Source organism: Oncorhynchus mykiss, chromosome 2 (genome assembly GCF_013265735.2).
Source record: "Oncorhynchus mykiss isolate Arlee chromosome 2, USDA_OmykA_1.1, whole genome shotgun sequence".
NCBI classification, from domain to species: Eukaryota; Metazoa; Chordata; class Actinopteri; order Salmoniformes; family Salmonidae; genus Oncorhynchus; species Oncorhynchus mykiss.
The window spans coordinates 19,676,101-19,695,560 of record NC_048566.1 but is presented as its reverse complement, the minus strand read 5'-3'; the positions used below and the strand labels follow the sequence as shown (position 1 = coordinate 19,695,560).

At 44.4% G+C, this 19,460-nt stretch overlaps 3 protein-coding genes across 5 annotated transcripts; 2 read left to right on the top strand and 1 right to left on the bottom strand.

The window, feature by feature from the left end:
• Positions 1-2,445, top strand: LOC118944062 (single-stranded DNA cytosine deaminase-like). The gene is made up of 5 exons (XM_036961711.1): positions 1-86; positions 667-832; positions 1,798-2,086; positions 2,159-2,274; positions 2,395-2,445. Exons 1-5 carry the CDS (start codon positions 67-69, stop codon positions 2,443-2,445), a joined length of 642 nt encoding a protein of 213 aa, XP_036817606.1. The 5' UTR covers positions 1-66.
• A 475-nt stretch (positions 2,446-2,920) lies between these two features.
• On the top strand, positions 2,921-11,726 carry LOC110537155 (adaptin ear-binding coat-associated protein 1). Its single transcript, XM_021622978.2, has 8 exons — positions 2,921-3,072; positions 4,058-4,158; positions 4,729-4,833; positions 5,999-6,080; positions 7,145-7,253; positions 7,437-7,695; positions 10,211-10,316; positions 10,412-11,726. The coding sequence occupies exons 1-8, from the start codon at positions 2,978-2,980 to the stop codon at positions 10,464-10,466; spliced, it is 912 nt and encodes a 303-aa protein (XP_021478653.1). The 5' UTR covers positions 2,921-2,977; the 3' UTR covers positions 10,467-11,726.
• A 775-nt stretch (positions 11,727-12,501) lies between these two features.
• Positions 12,502-18,905, bottom strand: LOC110537226. 3 transcript variants are annotated; one of them, XM_036941018.1, is made up of 7 exons: positions 18,783-18,904; positions 16,452-16,520; positions 16,306-16,338; positions 14,534-14,602; positions 13,669-13,756; positions 13,430-13,503; positions 12,502-13,280 (listed from the first exon to the last, which is right to left on the bottom strand). In XM_036941018.1, the coding sequence occupies exons 1-7, from the start codon at positions 18,901-18,903 to the stop codon at positions 13,165-13,167; spliced, it is 570 nt and encodes a 189-aa protein (XP_036796913.1). In that variant the 5' UTR covers position 18,904; the 3' UTR covers positions 12,502-13,164. The 3 variants fall into 3 exon arrangements, with proteins under 3 accessions (XP_036796913.1, XP_036796922.1, XP_036796923.1); XM_036941027.1 differs by lacking the exon at positions 16,306-16,338; XM_036941028.1 differs by lacking the exons at positions 14,534-14,602; positions 16,306-16,338 and having other exon boundaries at positions 18,783-18,905.
• Between the last annotated feature and the right edge of the window lie 555 nt (positions 18,906-19,460).

The window sequence follows — 19,460 nt, the reverse complement described above, 5'->3', positions numbered from 1 at the left end:
CCCCCACACTCATCACACCACTCGCTCTCGCCTGATTGACTGTGTGAGACAAATTAGGCTTCTGAAATGATCAACAAATTTGACAGGTGAGTAAAATGAACATCTGTTTTTTTGTATTAATTGTTTAATGAGTTGAGCAAATGTATTTATATGATATAATATCACATGACGGGATCAACTAATGGTGTAGTACATTTTTTAAACTAATCCCTGCTAATTGGCGATTGCTGTCCTATTTATTATTGATGATGCTTTATGAAACCACTCCTGTCATCTTTCTCTTATGCAGCACAATCAGACGTTTCGGTGATGATGACAACAATGTATTGAATAGCTTTCGCTAGTTTCACTGAAAGCTGTCTGATTGAAACTGAGACTGAGAGAACCAGGGCCAGTTTGTTAGACACCAGTTCATTGACAGATGGTTAACCAAACCTGTGGTTATGTTAAAGAAGAAGAAGAAAGTGTTGAGTAGTTAGTGCAGTCCTCATAACCAGAATATATGGCTTTTCCACACCAGAGAAGACACTGCAGGGGCAGAGGAGGGAAAAGCAATGGTAGTGGCTATAACCATTCACCTTAGGCCTGCCTCAGTGTGCTTATGAATTTTTATTTGCCAGCATCTCTAATACATATTTGAGTGAAAACCTATTTTCTGTGTCTCAGTGTTCTGTTGGCCCAGAAGAAGTTTATCTACCACTATAAGAACATGCGCTGGGCCAAGGGCCGACACGAAACCTACCTGTGCTTTGTGGTCAAGAGGCGGGTGGGACCAAACTCACTCTCCTTCGACTTTGGACACCTGCGCAACCGGTCCGGCTGTCATGTTGAGGTGAGGGAGGGAGGGAGGGAGAGAGGGAGGGTAGAAGAGAGGAGATGAGAGGAGAGAGAGGAGAGAGAGGAGAGAGGGGAGAGAGAGGAGAGAGAGGAGATGAGAGGAGAGAGAGGAGAGAGAGGAGAGAGATGAGAGAGAGGAGAGAGAGGAGAGAGAGGAGATGAGAGGAGAGAGGAGAGAGAGGGGAGAGGGAGGAGAGAGTGGAGAGAGAGGAGAGAGAGGAGAGAGAGGAGAGAGAGGGAGAGAGAGGAGAGAGAGGAGAGAGAGGGAGAGAGAGGAGAGAGAGGAGAGAGAGGAGATGAGAGGAGAGAGAGGAGAGAGAGGAGAGAAAGGAGAGAGGGAGAGGAGGAAACAGAGGAAAGGGGTAAAAGACATGCAACAAATCTCATCATCTGTCATTTGCTCCAGTTTCTCTCCTTCTTTCCGTCTTCATATATTTTCCTATCTCTTCCATTTTCTTTCTTTCCTTCCCCTGTCTTCATGACTCTCTTTCCCGTCATTCTACTCTACACTCTCTCTGTACATGCATTACCTCTCCTTTCTCTCTATCTACATAATCTTTCCTCAAACATTCCCATCTCTCGCTCTACATCCATCACTCTCTCCCTCATTCCTCACCCGTCTACCTTCCTCACCTATCTCCATCACGCTCTCCCTCATTCCTCACCCGTCTACCTTCCTCACCTATCTCCATCACTCTCTCCCTCATTCCTCACCCGTCTACCTTCCTCACCTATCTCCATCACTCTCTCCCTCATTCCTCACCCGTCTACCTTCCTCAACTATCTCCATCACTCTCTCCCTCATTCCTCACCCGTCTACCTTCCTCACCTATCTCCATCACTATCTCTCCCTCATTCCTCACCCCTCTACCTTCCTCACCTATCTCCATCACTATCTCTCCCTCATTCCTCACCCCTCTCCCTTTCTCACACACCTCCACCACTCTATTCCCCCCCCAGCTGCTGTTCCTGCGCCTCCTGGAAGCAGGCGCCCTGTGTCCAGGCCTGTGGGGTTATGGAGCTCCAGACAGTGTGGGACTGTGTTACTCAGTCACCTGGTTCTGTTCCTGGTCCCCCTGCTCAGACTGCTCCTACAGGCTGGCCCAGTTCCTCAGCCAGACCCCCAACCTCCGCCTCAGGATCTATGTCTCCAGGCTCTACTTCTGTGACCCGGAGGACAGCAGTGCGAGAGAGGGTCTCCGCATGCTGCAGAGAGCCGGGGTGCAGATCACTGTCATGAACTATGAAGGTAGAGAGGGTTTGTGTAAGTGTGTGGGTGTGTGAGTACGTCTCTCATTATAATTCTGTCTCTTCCCTGTAGACTATTTCTACTGTTGGCAGACCTTTGTAGCTTGCAGACAGCGTGTGTTTAAGGCCTGGGACGGACTGCATCAGAACTCTGTTCAACTGGCCAGGAAACTTAACGACATCCTCCAGGTAGGGCACACACACACACACACACACACACACACACACACACACACACACACACACACACACACACACACTGTACCCTTGAGTTAGTAGGCTAATATTATTTACTGATTTTTATTTCAGCCTGGTGAGGCAGAAGATTGGGGAGATGCTTTTGAGCTACTTGGACTGTGATTCACCTCTATCCCTGTCATATATGCTGATATGGAGCTATTTATTTATGCTCCTCCCACTGGTGCTATCTGTCAGTGTTTTACTGTAAAGATCACTTTAATCTATCACGGTAAAGTAAATAATAATAACTGAAATAGGTCAACTGTACAACTCAATAATGTGTTTATATACTGTTATTTAATCCATGGGATTTACATTTTTACCCTTTGTAGCATTATTACTGTCTTGTAACACATCCATTAAATCATTCCCTCCAACTGTGATTGAGTCGTTTTGTGTTGACATTATCCTATCCTCTATTTACATTTGACCAGCTCTTTATCTCTCACATAGCCAACAATAAACAAACAAATAAAGTTTAGGCTAATTGATTACAATGATCTCTAATCTATCACTGACAATGGTTGATTCATCTGGATAAATGACATTAGAAATGGATTTGAACGCCTCATGTGCGCAAATACACAGTGTATTACGCTCTCGCACCCGTTAACGTGCACGATCACCACACACCGATTGAATTAAAGTCAAGATGGCGACCGAGGGCGAATACGAGTCGATCCTGTGTGTGAAACCTGACGTCAACGTTTACCGAATCCCGCCGCGGGCATCGAACCGGGGAGTCAGGTAAGAGACCCGGTTCCGTCACCATCAACCGGTGACCTTGCCCTGGTCTGACTCCAGCATCCATTGTTTGATGCGGTGATAAACGTTCCCATAGGCAAAGCTCTTGTCCCCACATCAAGGCAATGCATAGCCCATATAAAGGCTATTATAGGTCGTCTCTGTCGCCTTTGCAGTGCGCAATAGCTTTTTCTAAGGTGGTTTACTAGGCAAACTGGTTGACTTCTATTGGGGAGGAATAATCTACCACCAGATGTCAAGGTTGTGTGTAGTGGGATGGATATTGAGAATACACCTGTCATTATTGTAGTCCACCTGTCGGTATCGGACAATGACACTGAATCCTGTTTTCAGTGCGAAAACGTGACCGTGTCGTGTGCCCTTTTTGCAGAATGCGCTTTGACTGCACTCTGCTTTGGGGCGAATGTTTAGTGAAGGGTTTTTGCGGGTACTACGGTATTTAAAGGTCTAGAGGATTAGGTGAGATTTTTACTCCCTCTGAGGATTATCTGGGCATTTTCTCTGTTGTAGCCTATCCTATTACTTTCTGAAGAGGGTACGTTAAACGATCTCTTGTCGACAGTGACTTCTGTCCTGTTAGGGTACAGTCTACGTTTGGCAGTGTGTGTGACTATATTGCATTTACCCATTTGTTCATTGGCTGGTGTTTTAACATGATTCAGTCTATCTCCATGCTGACTGGACAGCGCTCCATACTGTATCTGTCTCCTGGGAGCTGATTGGCTGACCACCAGTAACGTGCCATGATCACGCACAAAGCTGAGTCTGTTGTGTGATGTAGTGAGTAATAATAATGAGGGGGTATTCCACCCCAGGTCTGGTGAACTGCCAACCTAGTCACCAGCCCAGACACTCTCATTTCAGTAGCAAAGTGTGGTGGTTGGCTATCAACATGGTCTCCCTCTTTCTAACACACACACATATACAGTCAGTCTCATCTCTGATTGGCAGTCTGTATCTCCCTCAGGGCTGCGGATTGGAAGCTGGACGCCCCTGATTGGACAGGCCGCATGAGAGTGACGGCTCGGGGAAAAGTGGCTTTCATCAAACTGGAGGACAAGATCTCTGGTGAGAGGCCAAATCGTCCCCTAGCCCCTAGCCCAGGGTTACCCAATAGGCGGCCCACAGGCCAAATTTTATTTGGCCCCACAAGTTTTACATTTTTACAAATAATTATTTTTGTTCTTGGACACAAAAGACTGTAAAATCACCAGGAAATGCTCAAAGTCATTTTAATGTAGGAAATCTGTTCCCAAGTATTCTCACGTATAAATAGAGAGGCATATGTGATCGTATCCCAATGTAATCAAGTTTTGAAATTATTCTGTTTTTGTCAAATACTATATCTGTTTCATGCAGTCAATTTCCAGTGTACAAATGATTTATAACTATGTTCCGAGCATCCGCTCAAGGAAAAATTGGCCCACTGCTGAATGTAATCGGGGACTCCTACCCTAGCCCCTAGCCTACCTCAAGGCACTTTTAGTCAGAAGATCGTCGTGCCCAATTCCAAATCGTCCCCTGGGCACTTCTTGTTGATCTGAAAGGGCTATGTTAACTTCTCCACCTTGCTCTCTGACTCTTGATTTGAACCGTTAGTTATAAGGCCTAAGTTCTAATTTCCCTCCGTCTCTGCAGGGGAGCTGTTTGCACAGGCACCAGTGGACGAGTACCCTGGCATCGCCATAGAAACCGTCAGTGACTCCAGTCGGTACTTTGTGCTTCGGATCCAGGATGAGAGTGGTGGGTTGTTGGTTGTCATCACTAGTCACCATCTGGCCAAATTAGAAAGGACAGAAGTATCACACACTACTTTCTCACATTTTCTATTTGTATTTATTATACTAAACAAAAATATAAACGCAACATGTAAAGTTTTGTTCCCATGTTTCATGAGCTGAAATAAAAGACCCCAGAAATGTTCCATACGCCCAAAAAGCTTATTTATCAAAAGAAAAATGGCACATATTTGTTGACATCCCTTTTAGTGAGCATATCTCCTTTGCCAAGATGATCCATCCACCTGACAGGTGTGGCATATCAAGAAGCTGATTAAACAGAATCGGCATTACACAGGTGCACCTTGTGCTGGTGACCATAAAATGCCACTCTAAAATTGTCAGTTTTGTCACACAACACAATGCCACAGATGTCTCAAGTTTTGAGGGAGTGTGCAATTGGCATGCTGACTGCGGGAATGTCCATCAGAGCTGTTGCCAGAGAATTTAATGTTTATTTCTCTACCATAAGCCGTCTCCAACTTTGTTTTCGAGAATTTGGCAGTACATCCAACCCCCCTCACAACCTCAGTCCATGTTTAACCAGTCCAGCCCAGGACCTCCACATCTGGCTCCTTCACCTGCGGGATAGTCTGAGACCAGCCACCCGGACAGCTGATGAAACTGAGGAGTATTTCTGTCTGTACTAAAGCCCTTTTGTGGGGAAAAACTTATTCTGATTGGCTGGAACTGGCACCGCAGTGGGTGGGCTTGTATCCCAAGTGGGTGAGCCTATGCCCTCCCAGGCCCATCCATGGCTGGACCCCTGCCCAATCATGTGAAATCCATAGATCAGGGAATAATTCGTTTATTTCAATTGACTGATTTCCTTACATGAACTGTAACTCAGTAAAATTGTTGAAATTGTTACATGTTGCGTTTATATTTTTGTTCAGTATAATAGTAGTAGTAGTAGTAGTAGTAGTAGTAGTATACCACAGTAATAACAAGGTATGTGTTGGATCATTTGAGTGTGTAGTATGAAACAGTATTCTACTACAGCATTTGGAGTACTCAATCAGTTGTTTCTCACTGTGCTACGTCTCTGTTTTAGGATCAGTGTGTGTAGGAAGTGATTTGATTTGTAATTTACATTGGTCTGTTGTTCTTCTTTGGCCCCTGTCTCTCAGGTCGCAGTGCGTTCATAGGCATCGGGTTCGGGGACAGAGGAGACTCGTTTGACTTCAACGTGGCGCTGCAGGACCACTTCAAGTGTGTTGCTCTTACAGCTGTCACAACAGAGATAAAAACTCATAACATTTGCAAAACAAGTGCAGCTCAGAGCTAGAATGTTGACTTCTAACTGACATGAATTAGTAATAGCCTGTCATCTGTTTCACTATATAACTCTCGATTCAATTCAAAGGGGCTGGAAAACATGGAAACCATATGTTTATGTTACCAAAGCAAGTGAAATAAACAATCACAAATTAACAGCAAACATTATGCACATGACATTTTTCAAAATAATAAAGACGCTTGAAATGTTATAACTAGCTATATCTCTCTGTCCCTTTTGCACACTCATTTCTTCTCTCTATCTGTTTACTGTATATATCTCTTCCTCTCTCTCTCTCTCTCTCTCTCTCTCTCTCTCTCCTCTCTCTCTCAATTCAATTTCAATTCAAGGGCTTTATTGGCATGGGAAACGTGTTAACATTGCCATCTCTCTCTCTCTCTACCTACCTATGTCTCTCTGTCTCTCTCTACCTACCTCTGTCTCTCTGTCTCTCTCTACCTACCTCTGTCTCTCTCTACCTACCTCTGTCTCTCTGTCTCTCTCTCTCTCTCTCTCTCTCTACCTACCTCTGTCTCTCTGTCTCTATCTACCTACCTCTGTCTCTCTGTCTCTATCTACCTACCTCTGTCTCTCTGTCTCTCTCTCTCTCTCTCTACCTACCTCTGTCTCTCTGTCTCTCTGTCTCTCTCTCTCTCTCTCTACCTACCTCTGTCTCTCTGTCTCTCTCTACCTACCTTTGTCTCTCTGTCTCTCTCTCTCTCTCTCTACCTACCTCTGTCCCTCTGTCTCTCTGTCTCTCTCTACCTACCTATGTCTCTCTGTCTCTCTGTCTCTCTGTCTCTCTCTACCTACCTCTGTCTCTCTGTCTCTCTGTCTCTCTCTCTCTCTCTCTCTACCTACCTCTGTCTCTCTGTCTCTCTCTACCTACATCTGTCTCTCTCTCTCTCTCTCTCTCTCTCTCTCTCTCTCTCTCTCTCTCTCTCTCTCTCTCTCTCTCTCTCTCTACCTACCCCCCTCTCTCTCTCTCTCTCTCTAGGTGGGTGAAACAGGAGCTTGAGATCAGTAAGCAGTCTCAGACTCCAGACAACACTCCTAAACTGGACCTGGGTTTCAAAGAAGGACAGACCATCACTCTCAATATCGGGGTAACTTCCTCAACTCATACCCATAATACTAATACCATGGTACCATCTGGTTAGCGTTTAACAACTAAAAATGTTGCAAAACCATGCTCTGTTTATAAGCTTTGTCCAGCTATCACTCAAACACCTATTCCTCTCTCCTTCCTTCTCACCCGTCACCCCTCTCTCTTTCTGTTCCTCTCTCAGCAAGGCAGAAAGAGAGACAAGTCCCGCCCCCAGAGCGCTGGTGGCTTTGGGCTCCTCCCTCCTCCACCTGGCGGTGGTGGTGCCAAGATAGCCCCTCCCCCTATGTCAAGCTCCTCCAATGACAACGAAGGTTTATTCTCAGGGGGAGACTTATTCTCTGCGGGAAGTGACTCGTTTTCAGGGGGTAGTGATACATTTTCAGGAGGAAACAACACATTCTCAGCAGGAAGTGACATGTTCTCAGGGGGAAGTAACACAGGTAGGTGAACGGCATTTTGGGCCACGTTCAGCGAGGTGTAATGCTACTGGTTGTTCAGACAGATATACACTACATGACCAAGAGTATGTGGACACCCGCTCGTCGTACACCTCATTCCAAAATCATGGTCATTAACATGGAGTTGGTCCCCCCCTTTGCTGCTATAACAGCCTCCACTTTTCTGGGAAGGCATTCCACTAGATGTTGGAACATTGCTGCAGGGACTTACTTCCATTCAGCCACAAGAGCATTAGTGAGGTCAGGCACTGATGTTGGGCGATTAGGCCTGGCTCGTGGTCGGCGTTACTATTCATCCAAAAGGTGTTTGATGGTGTTCAACAAACCATTTCGGTATGGACCTCTCTTTGTGCACTGGGGCATTGTCATGCTGAAACAGGAAATGGCCTTCCCCAAACTGTTGCCACAAAGTTGGAAGCACAGGATTGTCTAGAATGTCATTGTATGCTGTAGTGTTAGGATTTCCCTTCACTGGAACGAAGGGGCCTAGCATGAGCCATGAAAAACAGCCCCAGACCTTTATTCCTCCTCCACCAAACTTGACAGTTGGCACTATGCATTGGAGCAGGTAGCGTTCTCCTGGCATCATTCATCCGTCGGACTGCCAGATTGTGAAGTGTATTTGTCACTCTAGAGAACGCGTTTCCACTGCTCCAGAGTCCAATGGCAGCGAGCTTTACACCACTCCAGCATAACGCTTGGCATTTAGCATGGTGATCTTAGGCTTGTGTGCAGCTGCTCGGCCATGGAAACCTATTTCATGAAGCTCCCGACAAACACTTCCTATGCTGACGTTGCTTCCAAAGGCAGTTTGGAACTCGTTAGTGAGTGTTGCAACAGAGGACAGATGATTTTTATGCTCTACGCTCTTCAGCACTCGCCGATCACATTCTGTGAGCTTGTGTGGCCTACCACTTCGCGGCTGAGCCGTTGTTCCTCCTAGACGTTTCAACTTCACAATAACAGCACTTACAGTTGACTGGGGCAGCTCTAGCAGGGATGAAATTTGACAAACTGACTTGTTGGAAAGGTGTCATCTTATGACAGTGTCGCGTTGAAAGTCACTGAGCTCTTCAGCAAGGCTATTCTACTGCCAATGTTTATCTTTGGAGATTTCATGACTGTGCTCAATTTTATACACCTGTCAGCAACGGGTGTGGCTGAAGTAGCCGAATCCACTAATTTGAAGGGATATTCACATATTGTGTATATATAGTGTATATAATAAACAAAAAAATAAACACAACATGTAAAGTGTTGGTCCCATGTTTCATAAGCTGAAATAAAATATCTCAGAAATGTTCCATATGCACAAAAAGCTTAGTTTTCTCAAATTTTGTTCACAAATCCCTGTTAGTGAGCATTTCTCTTTTGCCAAGATACTGCAATTGTACCACCTGACAGGTGTGGCATATCAAGAAGCTGATTAATAAGCATGATCATTTTACAGCTGCACCTTGTGCTGGCGACAATAAAAGGCCACTCCAAAAGGTGCAGTTTTGTCACACAAAATGCCACAGATGTTTCAAGTTTTGAGGGAGTGTGGAATTGGCATGCTGACTTCAGGAATGTCCACCAGAGCTGTTACCAGAGAATTGAATGTTCATTTTTCTACCATAAGCCGCCCCCCATTGTTTTAGAGAATTTGGCAGTACGTCTAACCGGCCTCACAACCGCAGACCACGCATAACCACGCCAGCCCAGAACCTTCACATCCGGCTTCTTCACCTGCGGGGTCGTCTTAGACCAGCCACCTGGACAGATGATGATATTGAGCAGTATTTCTGTCTGTAATTAAGCCCTTTTGTGGGAAAAACTCTGATTGACTGGGCCTGGCTCCCAAGTGGGTGGGCCTATGTCCTCACAGGCCCACCTATGGCTGTGCCCCTGGCCTCTCATGTGAAATCCCTAGATTAGGGCCTAATTTATTTATTTCAATTGACTGATTTCCATATATGATCTGTAACTCATTAAAATCATTGAAATTGCTGCATATTGCGTTTATATTTGCTCTGGCATGTAGATTAGGGAAGATGTCAGTCAGCTCCATACAAGACAATTCTATGTGCAACGTTCAGAGCGTTGTGTTCTCCTGAATGCAACCCTGTTTTTATATTGCTGCTTCTGATTCATCTGTTTGTTTATCTTGTTCAGTTACCCTAGTAACTGCTTTTTCTGTATAGCACTTTTTGCTACCATTGTTGAAGACTATTTTTACAGTTCCCCAAACCATGCTGTGAATTCATTTGACTGAAGGGAAAAAGTGTATGTTTTATATGCCACTGTGTAATTAGGTTAAGGATTGAATGGGGCCCTGGGTGTTTTTTATTTTAGTTTTATGAGCTAACCAAGAAAAAAGGCTATTGTCGTTAGAGTATGAATGTAGAGAAAGCAGTAGAGGGTGTGTATTGAAGGGTTTGATGTGTGTTGTCTCCATAGAGATCCTATTACATTATTTTTCTAATTCCTAATTCTATCGTGGTCTCTCTGTTCTCAGGCTGTTTGTTAGACCTGGACAGCAGTAACTCCAACTCTGTGGTGCAGCCGAACCCCAACCCTGCAGGCGGCTCGGACATGTGGGGAGACTTCTCTGCCCCAGAAAAGTAAGGGGAAAATCCTCTCTCTTTCATCCTTTTCTCTCTTCTTTCATTATTCTGTTCCCCCCATTAATGCTCTCCTCTTTTTCCCCATAATGCAGGTCAATGTCTCCTCTTGCCAATGATGATGGTTCCACCAACTGGCAGCAGTTCTGAGGCCGTCCCACAATCCCTTTCACTTGACCTTCACCTGACCTTTAACCCCTGACTAGAGGAGGATTCCAGCAGAACACTGTATATTATCACCTCAACCTCAGTGTACTCTCTCTCTCTCTTCCCCCTCTCTTTATTTTTCTCTCTCTCACCCCTCCCCTACTCTCTTCACCCCTCTCCTGGCTTCCTCTCCTTACCATCCTCTCCCTCTACATCTTTCCCTCTCAGCCCCAACTCTACACTCTCTCCCCTTCTGTCCCCCTTTTCTTGCCCTCTCCCTCTGTCTCTCTATCTATTGCAACAGAGTATTTATTTATTACTGAGGGAAAAGACTGAGGGCAAATCTCTTTAAATGAAAGATGGTACAGAAAGGAATGATGGTGACTCACACTAATATAGTCTTGATAAATAAATACATTAATTAATTTATGTACATAATATATTATTGTAAATGCATATAGTGTCAGTAGTTTGTAATTCCCATTGTTGTTGTGGTAGTGTTGTAGCTAATTTTCCTTTATAATCTCCAGCACAACTGGAATTATCACCTGAAATAACTGATTTACAGGATGCATTAGTATATGACCAAGTTATCTTATATCTGATCCAAGGTCAGTTTAGCTTTTTCCTCTTAATTGCTAAGGTTAGGCCACGGTGAGTCTGGAGCTGTGCTTTGGAGCAGCTTCTGCTTTGAGTGGACACTGATCTACTGTAAGTTTACACAGCCGCCATGCTGTTTGGCGCCCCTTAGTGGACTATTGCGGTCCTACAACCACAGTCTGACAAGGAGAGTGGTGAGATGCACAGCAGCAGCTGCTGTGGACGTGATCACTGCTGGGGATGGGCACTTGTCTGGGTCACTTGGCTGCATTGTTTTAACAGGAGGCTGGTGTTAGTTGGTCAATTAACACAGAAATGGAGGGAAAGAGAGCAAAAAAGTGTGCTGATTGAGGGAAGGGAAAGATGGGTGGGGTCTGAAGAGGGATGGAGGGTGAGGAAGGGGTTAAAACCCATGGGGTGATAGACAGGCCTGATTTAGGCCTAGTGATGTAATCAACAGTCCCTAGGGGTTTCTGGGTAGTGATGACTAATTTAGGTCAGGACTTTTGCCCTGCTGGATGAGTAGCCCTGTGTGTGTACATACAACTGTCTGTCTGTCCGTCCGTCCGTCTGTCTGTCTGTATTCTATACGTTGAACCCTGGAACTAACGTAACTCTGTCAATGCAGTCAGACTATTCCAGTCCTTGTGAGATGCAGTGTTTTACTTTACTGTTGTGTTGTTATTGTGAGAGAAAGGATGGAGGGATAGAGGGAGGGATGGAGGGAGGGAGGGATAGAGGGATGGATGGAGGGAGGGATAAAGGGATAGAGGGATGGATGGAGGGAGGGATAAAGGGATAGAGGGAGGGATAAAGGATGGAGCGAGGGATAGAGGGAGGGATAAAGGGATGGATGGAGGGAGGGATAAAGGATGGAGGGAGGGATAAAGGGATAGAGGGATGGATGGAGGGAGGGATAAAGGATGGAGGGATAGAGGGAGGGATAAAGGATGGAGCGAGGGATAGAGGGAGGGATAAAGGGATGGATGGAGGGAGGGATAAACGATGGAGGGAGGGATAGAGGGAGGTAAGGGTTATAATGCTGTACAGGACATCATAATATTACAGTAAGCCAGTTATGTGGCTTTTGTACTTATCATTGTGTGTGTCTTTCTCTCATGGACACACATGGACTCAAACATTTGCATTGACTGATGACATGATGTTGATTAATGAGGTGATAATTGATTGATTTCCTGTGTGAGAACACAGCTAGTGGGAGAACTGGTATGAACTGGTGAGAGTCTGCGTAGACTCTACTCATGTTGGTTTATGTGTTTATTCTTGACATTACAAATACACATATTGTATGTAAATGTTGATGTATTGAAAATCAAAGCATAAAGATAACTAATGTTGAGTCAAGGTTGACTTGTTTTCTTTTTATCTACGTGAGGAAAAAAACTGGACTACATCAATAAAGTGATCCACACAAACCAATGAATGACATTTTATTGGGTAGTATTGCACTGCTTTGTAGTATTGCACTGCTTTGGTATTGGATTGTGATAGAGTGCTTTACAATAAGGTGTCAGCAATGACAGAGTGGATACTTTGTTCTCAGACTGTCTCTACAGTACACAACTACAGGAACTCAACAGCGTTCCATCTGAACAGTATGATACAGCCCGCAACGGCACAGAACATGATCCGTGTCAATTAAAACACAGGTCCAATCTGTGGGGAGTGATTTCTCCCCTGATATTCACAGACAGTTCTATTAAAACACAGGTCCAATCTGTGGGGAGTGATTTCTCCCCTGATATTCACATACAGTTCTAATAAAACACAGGGCTAATAGAATAACTGAGAAATATGACTCAGACTGTTCTTAACTGGAGTCACGTGGACTGTGTTTTATATATATATATATATATATATATTGTGTGTGTGTGTATGTGTGCATGGTTGTGGTTGTGTGTTAAGGCACAGGCTAGCACCAGGTGTTGAGCGGTGAATTTATGGTGTTTCGGGGTCTTTTTATGGAGACAACCCAGTGTTCTGTCTCCAAGGGTGTCCTCCCTCCTACTCCTTCCTCCTCCTTCTCTCTTTCTCTCCTTCCTCCTCCGCCCCTCCTTCCATCTCCTCCATCTTGGGCCCATCAGGCCTTGTTTTGCCAGGTTTTGGGGTTGCTGCGGCGATTGTGACAGCGTTTCTTATTGGTGGTTGACCTCTGGAAGCGTTTGGGCCAGCCGGACCGCTCCCTGCAGAGTTCAGCTGGGATGGAGAGAAGAGAGAGAGGATGTGTGGGCTCAGATGTACATGCTGTCCTAAAGTCAGTAAGTGTTTCATGCACTCTAAGATTGTTATGTTGTTGTAATCCTAACAACAGGTCTAATGAAGTGCTATCAGGTGGACTGTCTTACCCTTCAGGTACTCATCCTGTTGGCAGACAGTTCTAACACATATCTCCTTGTTGATCACATAGACACGAGGGAGGCTGAGACAAACCAGGAGACAGACATCATTACACTATAATCAGAGCCCAGCTGCTGTCTCTAAAACATGCCTCTCTGTACGGGCTCTCAGGTTGAAACCAATGAACTTTGACCGCATGACCAGGAGGATGTTTTCCTGTGAGAGAGAACCTGTAGTTGCAGTTTACCTGTAAAGGCAGAGGGAGTGGATGCATCTCTTGATGGGCCGGTGGACAGAGTACATCCTGGTACAGGGGTACGTCTCTTCCCTACAGTCTAGAACAGAGGATACACACAACATCCAGATACCTCACACACAATGTTTAGATAACACTGGACACCCCTGGTCATCCCTGGCCTAACATTGTTTAGTGATGTTTCTGTTCCACATTGAAGACCTTAGTCACCAGGCGGTAGGGTAGAGACAGACACCTCACTCACCAGGTGGTAGGGTAGAGACAGACACCTCACTCACCAGGTGATAGGGTAGAGACAGACACCTCACTCACCAGGTGATAGGGTAGAGACAGACACCTCACTCACCAGGCGGTAGGGTAGAGACAGACACCTCACTCACCAGGTGATAGGGTAGAGACAGACACCTCACTCACCAGGTGGTAGGGTAGAGACAGACACCTCACTCACCAGGTGGTAGGGTAGAGACAGACACCTCACTCACCAGGTGATAGGGTAGAGACAGACACCTCACTCACCAGGCAGTAGGGTAGAGACAGACACCTCACTCACCAGGCAGTAGGGTAGAGACAGACACCTCACTCACCAGGCTGTAGGGTAGAGACTTATACCTCACTCACCAGGTGGTAGGGTAGAGACAGACACCTCACTCACCAGGTGGTAGGGTAGAGACATACACCTCACTCACCAGGCGGTAGGGTAGAGACAGACACCTCACTCACCAGGCAGTAGGGTAGAGACAGACACATCACTCACCAGGTGATAGGGTAGAGACAGACACCTCACTCACCAGGCGGCAGGGTAGAGACATACACCTCACTCACCAGGCGGTAGGGTAGAGACATACACCTCACTCACCAGGCGGTAGGGTAGAGACAGACACCAAAGCCTCCTCTTCATTCCAGTCACCTCTGTGGAGTTCCGCCTCTACCAGCAGGGAAACAACACAACCGGCATGGGAACGACCTCTACCCACGGCATGACTCACAGACAGAGACATATTGTTGAAGTCGGAAGTTTACATACACTTAGGTTTGAGTCATTAAAACTCGTTTTTCAACCACTCCACACATTTCTTGTTAACAAACTATAGTTCTGGACAGTCGGTTAGGACATCTACTTTGTGCATGACACAAGTAATTTTTCCAACAATTGTTTACAGACAGATTATTTCACTGTATCACAATTCCAGTGGGTCAGAAGTTCACATACAATAAATTGACTGTGCCTTTAAACAGCTTAGAAAATTCCAGAAAGGGTGTCATGGCTTTAGAAGCTTCTGATAGGCTAACTGACATAATTTGAGTCAATTGGAGGTGTACCTGTAGATGTATTTCAAGGCCTACCTTCAAACTTCAAACTCCAAACTCATGGGAAAATCAAAAGAAATCAGCAAAGACTTCAGAAATATTGTAGACCTCCACAAGTTTGGTTTATACTTGGGAGCAATTTCCAAACGCCTGAAGGTACCACTTTCATCAGTACAATCAATAGTACGCAAGTATAAACACCATGGGACCACGCAGCCTTCATACCGCTCAGGAAGGAGATGCGTTCTGTCTCCTCGAGATGAATGTACTGGGGTGTGAACAGTGCGCATCAATCCCAGAACATTAGCAAAGGACCTTGTGAAGATGCTGGAGGAAACAGGTACAAAAGTATCTATATCCACAGTAAAACAAGTCCTATATCGACATAACCTGAAAGTTCGATCAGCAAGGAAGAAGCCACTGCTCCAAAACCACCATAAAAAAGCCAGACTATGGTTTGCAATTGCACACGGGGACAAATATCATACTTTTTGGAGAAATTTCCTCTGGTCTGATGAAACAAAAATAGGACTGTTTGGCCATAATGACCATCGTTATGTTTGGAGGAAAAAGGGGGAGGATTGCAAGCCGAAGAACACCATCCCAACCATGAAGCACAGGGGTGGCAGCGTCATGTTGTGGGGGTGCTTTGCTGCAGGAGGGACTGATGCACTTCACAAAATAGATGGCATCATGAGGCAGGAAAATTGTTGATATATTAAAGCAACATCTCAAGACATCAGTCAGGAAGTTAAAGCTTGGTTGCAAATGGGTCTTCCAAATGGACAATGTGTCATGATCGTCGTTGGAAGCATACTCGTACCAAAGCCCTGCGTGATCTGGGTTCCACATATTTATTGAAGTGGACCTTAGAACAATACAAAATAAAGAAACACCGAACGTGATGTAAATGAAGTGCTCAAAGGCAACAACACAAAAACAAGATCCCACAAAACATAGTGGGGAAATGGCTGCCTAAATATGATCCCCAATCAGAGACAACGACAAACAGCTGCCTCTGATTGGGAACCATACCAGGCCACATAGAACTAAACAACCTAGATAGGAACACCCCCCCCCACCCCCCCCCCCCCCTGAAATATTAACTATTATTCTGACATTTCACATTCTTCAAATAAAGTGGTGATCCTAACTGACCTAAAACAGGGAATTTTTACTTGGATTAATTGTCAGGAATTGTGAAAAACTGAATTTAAATGTATTTGGCTAAGATGTATGTAAACTTCCGACTTCAACTGTATCATGCAACTTAATGTCTGTTGAAATAATGTGTGACCATTGAATAGATGGCATTATTACCAGCCTGCGGGGCTTGGGCTACAGCTGTGAGGGCTGTGGAACAGAAAACCATATGAGGGGAGTGTTTTATGGAGTTAAAACAAACAGAGATGGACTCAAACCTAATTGAAGGTGATGATTTGTGTGTTGTGTTTGTCAGGGGTTACCATGGAAACCGCAGAGGAGCAGGGCGATTGGAAGACTGCCCATCCTTGTAAGAGCTGGATGTTTACGAGCTGAAGGAAACAGGACCCACAAAAGCCCAAGAGGAAAATAGTTTGTTTCAATTCACACAGAGGAACTCTTCAATATCTTGACTTTACATTTCCTCCGTCTTCCTTCTGCTCTCCCCCTGGCCCTACCTCTGCTGTTTCTAATGCAATGTATACTCTTCTCTAAGGCAGTTGTAGGAAATGTGCACCTCATGAAATCCAGGTAAATGAGCTTGAAACAGTATATGTGCTGTTGATAGTATCAGTATATGTGCTGCTGGTGGTATCAGTATACAGTGTGGAGAACAAGTATTTGATACACTGCCGAAATTGCAGGTTTTCCTACTTACAAAGCATGTAGAGGTCTGTAATTGTTATCATAGGTACACTTCAACTGTAAGAGACGGAATCTAAAACAAAAATTCAGAAAATCACATTGTATGATTTTTAAGTAATTAATTAGCATTTTATTGCATGACATAAGTATTTGATACATCAGAAAAGCAGAACTTAATATTTGGTACAGAAACCTTTGTTTACAATTACAGAGATCATATGTTTCCCGTAGTTTTTGACCAGGTTTGCACACACTGCAGCAGGGATTTTGGCCCACTCCTCCATACAGACCTTCTCCAGATCCTTCAGGTTTTGGGGCTGTCGCTGGGCAATATGGACTTTCAGCTCCCTCCAAAGATTTTCTATTGGGTTCAGGTCTGGAGACTGGCTAGACCACTCCAGGACCTTGAGATGCTTCTTACAGAGCCACTCCGTAGCTCTATTTTTGTCTCATCAGACCACATGATTTTCTCCCATTCCTCCTCTGGATCATCCAGATGGTCATGGGCAAACTTCAGACGGGCCTGGACATGCGCTGGCTTGAGCAGGGGACCTTGCGTGCGCTGCAGGATTTTAATCCATGACGGCGTAGTGTGTTACTAATGGTTTTCTTTGAGACTGTGGTCCCAGCTCTCTTCAGGTCATTGACCAGGTCCTGCCGTGTAGTTCTGGGCTGATCCCTCACCTTCCTCATGATCATTGATGCCCCACGAGGTGAGATCTTGCATGGAGCCCCAGACCGAGGGTGATTGACCGTCATCATGATCTTCTTCCATTTTCTACTAATTGCGCCAACAGTTGTTTCCTTCTCACCAAGCTGCTTGCCTATTGTCTTATAGCCCATCCCAGCCTTGTGCAGGTCTACAATTTTATCCCTGATGTCCTTACACAGCTCTCTGGTCTTGGCCATTGTGGAGAGGTGGGAGTCTGTTTGATTAAGTGTGTGGACAGGTGTCTTTTATACAGGTAACGAGTTCAAACAGGTGCAGTTAATACAGGTAATGAGTGGAGAACAGGAGGGATTCTTAAAGAAAAACTAACAGGTCTGTGAGAGCCGGAATTCTTACTGGTTGGTAGATGATCAAATACTTATGTCATGCAATAAACTGCAAATTAATTAATACAATTTGATTTTCTGGATTTTTGTTTTAGATTCCGTCTCTCACAGTTGAGGTGTACCTATGATAAAAATTACAGACCTCTATATGCTTTGTAAGTAAGAAAACCTGCAAAATCGGCAGTGTATCAAATACTTGTTCTCCCCACTGTATGTGCTGTTGGTAGTATCAGTATTAATCAAGCAGTTGGAATCACGATGCTGTTTTAATCCTCTCTCTCTTTCTCTCACTCTCTCTCTCTTTCTCACACACACACACCCCAGCTCTCTCCCTGCATCATTCCTCTTGTGATGTGTCAGTGTGAGTTTGGAGTCCAAGACATGAGTTCTCACAAAGGAATGTGTTTTTGTGCCCTATCTGAGCACCCCTCTACTCCTCCTTTCTCATACACACTCTTTTCATACACTTCTCTTTTCGTAAACCTTATTAAGAATGTTCTAAAGTGTCCGAACAGTTTTGTCACTCAATATGTTTAACACCCCGTTCCTCCTTTACCAGCATCTTACCCAGGCCCTGAATACGTTAAATTGATTTAACTTGCTTCGACTCATTTATACACTCTTGTATGCCAGGGCACATAGTTTTCTAAAATACATTAGTTCTGAATGACATATTGTCATCCATGACCGAAGTTCACAAACAGTATTCTATTAGGATGATTTCATGAAAAGTTAGTTTTTTTGCAGTAAAATGTAGTTTAGTTTCTCTATACATCTTTTGTATATGTACTTCATGTTATTTATTGTAAACATTCTATATACAGTACTGCAGTGCTACCAATGTCTTTATAGTCTTCAAAATTAAGAAAAAAACACAAGGTTTTCATACTCACAACTTTTCCTGTCGTCCAAAAGCGTCCTTTGTTTTGAATATTTTGTCCTCTCTCCTTTCCCCTCCTTCTCTCTCCATCTCCTCCTCCTTCTTCTCCTCCACCCCTTGTCCTCCCCTCTCATTAGAATTCTCTTGCTCTCTTACTTTCCTCTCCTCTAATCTGAGATTTAGGGAGAATTGTTCTAGTCCAGAGTTGGTTTCGTATACACCCAAACAACACAAACTCATTATCAAAAATATATATCTGTTGATTTCACACTAACCATCCCTAATAGTAAACACATCTATCTATCAGCGCATTGAACTAGGAACTTACACTTTACAAATACAAACAACTGAAAGAATAATGATCAACACAAGATGATAGGTAGAATATTGTATAATAAATATGAACAATAACAATTAGCCCAGTATGCTTTAGAACAGCTGAAGGAATATGTTGGAATGACTGGTACAGGTCTGGCAGACCTTGCGCTTGCAGTGATCCCCTTTCTCCACTAGGCGGGGCAGTAAACTTGGTGAGTATTTTTCATTTTTATTATGAACACAACAAATACAAAAACAGAAATATACGAACAAGAGTACATTAACCTAACAGTCAAATACATTTTTAATTTGTCTAAAAGTTTTATGGTGTGTTTTGCATTTTTTTTTTACATTTACTGATCATTTCAAAATA